At 38.8% G+C, this 6761-nt stretch overlaps 1 protein-coding gene across 2 annotated transcripts; it reads right to left on the bottom strand.

Annotated features, from left to right (window-relative positions):
- Positions 1 to 805: 805 nt before the first annotated feature.
- LOC116266087 (uncharacterized) lies at positions 806 to 3507 on the bottom strand. 2 transcript variants are annotated; one of them, XM_031647177.2, is made up of 4 exons: positions 2263 to 3507; positions 1879 to 1930; positions 1574 to 1759; positions 806 to 1425 (listed from the first exon to the last, which is right to left on the bottom strand). In XM_031647177.2, the coding sequence occupies exons 1-4, from the start codon at positions 2299 to 2301 to the stop codon at positions 968 to 970; spliced, it is 735 nt and encodes a 244-aa protein (XP_031503037.1). In that variant the 5' UTR covers positions 2302 to 3507; the 3' UTR covers positions 806 to 967. The 2 variants fall into 2 exon arrangements, with proteins under 2 accessions (XP_031503037.1, XP_031503038.1); XM_031647178.2 differs by having other exon boundaries at positions 806 to 1335.
- Positions 3508 to 6761: the final 3254 nt, after the last annotated feature.

Here is a 6761-nt window from a genome sequence, read left to right as displayed (position 1 = left end):
ATTTAAAAATTTTAATATAAATTTAAAAAATTTAAATTGACATAAAAAATCTCTCATTTTCAACTTTTTTTATTCTCTTGGAGTTCTTGTCTTTGCAACTAGGAATGATAATACTCTTCTATGCATGAGTTCTTATTTGCTTTACATTATTTTTAGTTGGCGTTTTTGCCTGTGGAGCACCTCTGCAAGCTTTCATGAACTGCTATATATATATATATATATATATTAGGACTTTCTCTTCTCCTCTCTTCTTTAAGGACGATTGCATCTTGTTCTTTTTTAATTATTAGACATGAATTCTGCATTGATCGATTCAACATCTCTCCCAATCTCTTGGCATTGAGAGATGTTGATATTGGGTTGAGGTATCTAAAATTAAGAAAAAATGAGATCGATTTGAAAAATTAAGTTCAAGGATCGTAATCCAAACGTCTTGCACCGCATTAATGTTTGTGGGTCTTGTGATTCTCCTTATTATTACTCAATAATCCATATCCAGGAACAACTGAATCCATCATGAAAGAATATAGATTAGGCCCAATAGAGATCGACTGGACCAGAAACTAGAAAAATTACATGGTTACAAATGAAATAATCAAGTATCAAATTTAATTTTATAATTAACTATAATCGGCTTCATAATATAATGGGATCTTGGCAGAGTCACTATGTATAATTTCAAATAAAAATTGAAACGTCCATAATAAACTGATGGTTTCATTTATGAAAGTCCAAGACATAACGTTACTGGTGTAAAGCCGCAGGTGCTTTCTATCTTGCCCATTACCAATGGCAGCAGGAAAAAGCAATTCAGGTAATGAACCCATGAACGACCTTAGACTTTTCAAATGGATATCTTCATGAATTAGAGCTTCTGTAATTCTAAATTGCAACAACAGTTAGAAAAAACTAATGCAAGTACAGTTACATACTATCATCAGTAGAATAGTGTACATTATGTCTGTGTTCACTTTTTGATGGAGGCAGATTGGCTGGACTGTTTTTCGCTCTTCCTTGTTTGACGTGTACATGCAGTTGATAAGGATAGCGTTTGTTGAGCTTCTGCTTGATTCGGACGCTGTTCTAATGCATCAGATTCAGATGGGAAATCATCAAAATGTAGAGGAAGAAGCCAACGAGTTCTGATTTGTGGGGGTTGTGCTGGCTGTTCGTGCTGATACGGACTGTTCAGATCTATACGGACAGAGGGCACCTGAGGCAGCTGAACCATGGAAGCTGCAGAGTGTTGAGTCCGTGATGATGATGGCTGCCCATCTTGTTGAGCAGGAACAGTGTTGGGGTCCGAGCTGTGTCTCTGACCAGGAGGCTGTGTATCTGCCAGATAAGAGTGTGGCAGTATGAGCCGAATCCGATTAAGCAACAAACCTGCCCTCTGCCAAACTTGAAGCAGCAAGGGAAGTGCATCTGAACAGCCATTAATCCCATGTATGGACGAATTTTCAGTTAGAATGGACTAGTAAAAGAAGTAAAGGTACAATACGTGAACTGCAATTATATATATATACACATATATATATATATATATATAAAGCCTAATAGTTGCTTGAATTACTTTCAGGTACTCGCAGAGAATTGCGGCGGCGACCAGGACCATACTCCTGAGAGGAATGGCGGGCGAGTGTGAAACATATAAAAAGCGCTTGGTTGAGTCCCCTTGAAATATCAGCTGCCAAACTTTGAAGCTCAACCATTTCTCGAGTCGGTTCATCTAAGACGTCTGCTTGATTGGATTCTGGACCTACGGTTAGAGGATGATAAGTATAATTGACAGGAAAGGTGAACAGTTTAATTTCTGAAACGATACAATATTCATTCAATGAGCATCTTGTACTACGCGAGCTGATTTCCTTGAATTACCTGACATGTTTTGATCGTCAGCAGACCAGGCCGTCCTGTCCTCTTGAAATTTCTACACGCAAGAACCGGTTCAAAAGGTTCCAAATCAACCAAGAATTTGAAATAGAATAATGAACAGCCACAAGACATTAGCAAAGAAAAAGAACAAGGCCAAAAACCGAAGAAAAAACTAATATATGCAGGTTAATTATTAAGATTCATTTCAGAAATCAGCCACCACGGCACCCAAAAGAGGAAAGATTCGATGGAGATTAAAGATTGATGGTGCAGTTCAAGACGTTGGTGCAAGAAGTAGGACAGTAAGAAAGACACCAAGAAGCGCAAGAAGTAGAGAAAATAAAGAGAAAGGGCGATGATGGTGCAGTTCAAGACTTTGGTACTTACCTCCTCCGAGTGGTTTTTCCTTGATCGTTTGCGTCCCATATTGCATTCCTCTGCGTGTTGGACGCTTTCTTATCTCTCTCTTTCTCTGTCTCCTACTGCGGAGGATGCATGTCTTTATAACGCACATTTTGTAAATTATTATTTTTTATTTATTTTCTTTTTGAAAAACCGAGATTGATGTTTTCCTTCAAAGATCTCCAAATCTTTCTTCTTTCGTTGTAATTCCAAGCGAACCCCACTCTTATACTCTCATGAAGCATCAAGAAAATAAAAAGAAAAAAGAAAAAAATGCACAAAGATTTCTGTGGTTCGGACACAATGTTTTCATATATCCATAGCTGCCACACATAAACGCCACATAAAATGACAAACGCTTTTACAAAAAAAGATCGCCTTCTAAATGATACTGTCGGGAGGTGATTGTTTGTAGGCCGCATCCGAAATGATAAGCTCTGAACCTTTTTTATTATTTTCAAGGGCTTAGCATATACATTCATATTATTGGATTTTATAAATATTTGGACAGTTTGATTTCCGTGGGTTTTAATTTTTTAAACTATACAATTCTATAAGTGTTTTATTCCTACCAAAGTCGAGAAATAACTCAAGATCTCAAGAAAGAAAAGCTATAATAAGGCATCGATAATTTGTATTTGAACTATACACAAATCCAAAACTATATCAGAGCTATATCTAGATGCGACTGAATTCCCTACACCGGTGCCGTCGGAAGATCGGCGTTGCTACTCCTTGCTTAGAGAAAAAGAAAACACAACAAATCACTTTACAATGCCGATTAAAACAGCCAACAGAAGCTTCACGATCACCTCGCTCGGTCGACCGGCTTGTAGAAATTAATGATTCATGCATACGTACTTTAAGTTACCACTAAGAAAAGGTAATTAGTCAAGAAAATGTTTATCATCACAAGCCTTTAAGAAACAACAAGAACAAGACTCCCAAGAAGTGGGAGAAACTTCTTTTTCCCGATGCATGGATAAGATTGAAACCAAAATACAGTGACGAAGAGAGAGCATCGGAAAAAGATCAGGACACATCATAAGAATGCCATCTACAATGAACGCGAACAGAACGATGAAATCACAAAGAGAAAGCTGAGCATTGATCAGAATCAAGCCAGATGACGAAAGAAGAGAAGAAGATTGAGAAAGGTGTAATAGGGAAGGCCCTCGATTTGTTCGGCATCAATGGCCGAAGCAACCTTTCACAGGGAACTCCATTCCCTGCGGCTCTACGACGAATGGAGAACAATGGAGGGAGGCTCCTCTTATTTATAATGTACACCCTAACCGCCTTTTGAATTTTATATTAAAAAAAACAGAGGATGAAGATGATGATGATGATCGTGCAGTTGCAAGTGGTTCGTTTAGGATTACAACGACAGATTTGGAGATCTTAGAGGAAGATTTCATTGGCTTCCACGGAGAGTAAGTTGCCTTGAGGCTTTAAATACGGCTCTAAGTTCTGTTGGTATATACGAAAAACACGATTAGACTTGAATTTCTTCCGCTTAGCAACGTCACTTGAAGCAAGTCTGGACTCGGGAGAGTGTGTTTGTTACCCTGCATGAAAAAGTTGAACAGTGTTTTTGTAAATTTGACCTTTTAATCTCATATATCTTTTATGGGTAGTTCCGTAGTTGAAATATCATTTGCTATAATGATAAATTCATGAAACAGTTATAAACTTTTTTTTTTTATGAAACTGTTATAAAGTGTGTGTGTGTGTTTTTTTACGACGATTGGGTTGTTGGGCAGTTCATGACTCATCCGCTTACACGCACTAAAAACTCATATTTAATTGCCTTTGTTTTTTACCAGACGATTGGGTGGTTGGGATAAGTATGAAGAACTCGAGGGGATGAGCTTTCTCATCATTCCTTATCACAACGGAATCCCAACTGTTAAGGATTGCTCTCTAACCTTCGTGCCGATAGAGTTGAACCATTTGATTCAGATCTTAAAGAGGAAAGCTCTCTCCCGCCAAAGACTCCGATTTAGTTAAAATATTAAAGTGGAAAGATCTGTTCCTTCGAAGACAAGTGTGACCAAGGACATGGTCGAGATGAACCTGCTAGTTTTCGTTCTTCTTCCTCCTTCTCTTTTTCCCTTAGTTGATGAATCAGGTATTGGGTGTTCATATATATGGGGAGCAGATTCGGTTACAGAGTTGATTCTCTTCAAAGAAAAGAAGGAAGCAAAATGTAATAGGAGACAGAAAGTCTGTAACAACGGGTTACTCTTTTATTGTTTGTACACAATGCCATGAACCCATTACAGGTGACACAGTAATATCCGCTCATAAGGAAACGGGAAGCAAATGGAACAAATCTGAAGGAAGTTTCTCAAGTCCCAAAAGTGGCTTTTTGATTGAAACGCTTGCACAGGTGATAACAATTGTTTGAACACAATCTGCCAAACTGTTATATGGAAAATCACAATCGACGAGAATAACACCACGGACCCTAGGGATTGAATCGATTGCAGTGTGCGTTTCTGAGAACAGACTGTCGAAGAGAAACGTATCGTAACTGCATCACTTTCCTTACTTCCTGCAACATAGAATGCACATGTCACTTAGCCGCTTCCTTTCTAGTCCAAGTTAGGGAACGAGTCCATCTTCATAACAAGCAGAGAACCCATTCTAGTTGATTCTTTAATATATGATTACTCCATTATTATATACATTACCAACCAGCAGTTAGTCTTAATCTGCTCGCATTAACATGAAGACAACGCCCCTAAGATGATAAAACGAGAGAACAACTCACCCCAATTTGACCAATCATTCTTTTTGAGCATCTGATTGGCATGCAAAATCTTGAGAAGGCTGACCTTTAGTTCCAAAAAGATCCTTCCATGCAATAGTCCCAAACGGGATTCGCGGTTTCGCACTCCTTTCAGGTCGGGTTGCAACATTTTGAGAAGCCTGATGCTGCGGCGTGTTTGCACTCGGTTCAGATGGGGATGGAACATCTTGAGAAGCCAGATCCTGAGTTTGTGGGTCTGCACTCGGTTCAAGTTGGGATGCAACATCATGAGAAACCTGATCATGAGTTTGTGGTTCTGCACTCAGTTTGGATAGGGAATATTCAACATCTTGAGAAGCCTGACTCTGAGCTTGCGGGTTTGCATTCAGTTCAGACATGGATGCGACATCTTGAGAAGTCTGAGCTTGCGGGTTTGCAAAAAGTCGAGAAAATGAAGAATGATAAAGCGAGAGAGGCTGAAGTCTAAAGCGGAACGGAGGAATTAGCCCCGGCAGAACTCGGCGATTCATGCAAAAACCGCCCGATTTTTGTCTAGACTGGAATGAGCTCTGAATCGAATCGGTATGCAGCCGACTCGATTCGACTCGTCCAGAATTATATCGCCATTTGCCACCCCTAACCGTAAGAGGGAGAGAGAGGAGTAGTTGGTTGATTACATTTCAGGAAAATGCCATGGCTAACAATGGTTGGAACCAAGCACTGAGAGAGAAAGAAAAAGACTAAGAAAGGGTCCAAGACGCAGAGAAGTGCAAGGCGCGAAGCAACGATCAGGGAGAAACCATTGAAGGGAGTTAAGTTCCAACGTCTCGAATTGCACCATTATATCCGTGTCTCTTTATTTTCTCTACTTCGTCTTCTTGGTGTTCTAAATTTTCTTCTTCTCGTGCGGTATTGAATAATTTCTGAAATGAATGTTACTAGCTAACCTACCTTTCGGCCGCCTGCGAATTTTAGTTGCTTCTGCGCTTCTTGATCTTTTTCTGCTTTTCTTTTCTGATGTCTTGTTGCTGTTGGTTGTTCTATTTCAGAGTCTTAGCTGATTAGGGAACTGAAAATGTCGTCAGGTGTATATGAATTATTTGTCCATATGAATGGTATTGTCGCTGAGAAACTATTATGGATCATTCTTGGAGTGAGATTTTTCCTTTCATTTTCTTCACTACATTGTTTTCTTACGAATAGAACAGCTTTTCCTGTTGCCAAGAAACAATGAGACGCTGTTCCTTATATGGCGGCTTATTCTTGTGGTGTGATTAAGTTTTCTTCTCTTGGTGAAGTTATTTTGTTCGGTGAACTTTTAGTTGATAATCAGTTATTCTCAACAGTACAGTTCTTGAATAATGGTCATGTAACTCACTTCTTGTCATTCAAAAATGTGATAGCTTTGAAGAAGAAGAAAGAATTGAAGAGCGCATCTAATTAACAATGCAAGAATCATATACACGCAACCAACTCCCTTGGTTCTTGGCCTAGTTTATGCATGTACTTCTAATTAATTATAAAATTCTGCTTTTCTCGTCACTATAATTTGGCTTTTGATCGTTTGATAATTGAATGTAATTCCTCCGATCATAACTCTGCATTCATCAATATTTTCTTGCGTATAGAAATTTTTAAGAAGACAGGACAGGACAGTTGTGCTGACGACCAAGATATGTCAGATAATTCAAGGAAATGGACACATGAACATGGTAATTAATGAATATTG

The sequence above is a fragment of the Nymphaea colorata genome, chromosome 12 (genome assembly GCF_008831285.2).
Source record: "Nymphaea colorata isolate Beijing-Zhang1983 chromosome 12, ASM883128v2, whole genome shotgun sequence".
Classification (NCBI taxonomy): Eukaryota; Viridiplantae; Streptophyta; class Magnoliopsida; order Nymphaeales; family Nymphaeaceae; genus Nymphaea; species Nymphaea colorata.
Note: the sequence above shows the minus strand (reverse complement) of the source record. Positions and strands in the feature narration are given on the sequence as shown.

Excerpts from the sequence above, each read along its gene's own strand:
- LOC116266087 (XM_031647177.2), bottom strand. The coding sequence starts at position 2,301 with ATGGGACGCAAACGATCAAGGAAAAACCACTCGGAGGAG. Across the intron at positions 1,931-2,262 it reads GGAAAAACCACTCGGAGGAG|AAATTTCAAGAGGACAGGAC; the intron begins GTAAGTACCAAA and ends TCTTGCGTGTAG. Across the intron at positions 1,426-1,573 it reads TTCTCTGCGAGTACCTGAAA|ATGCACTTCCCTTGCTGCTT; the intron begins GTAATTCAAGCA and ends ATGGCTGTTCAG.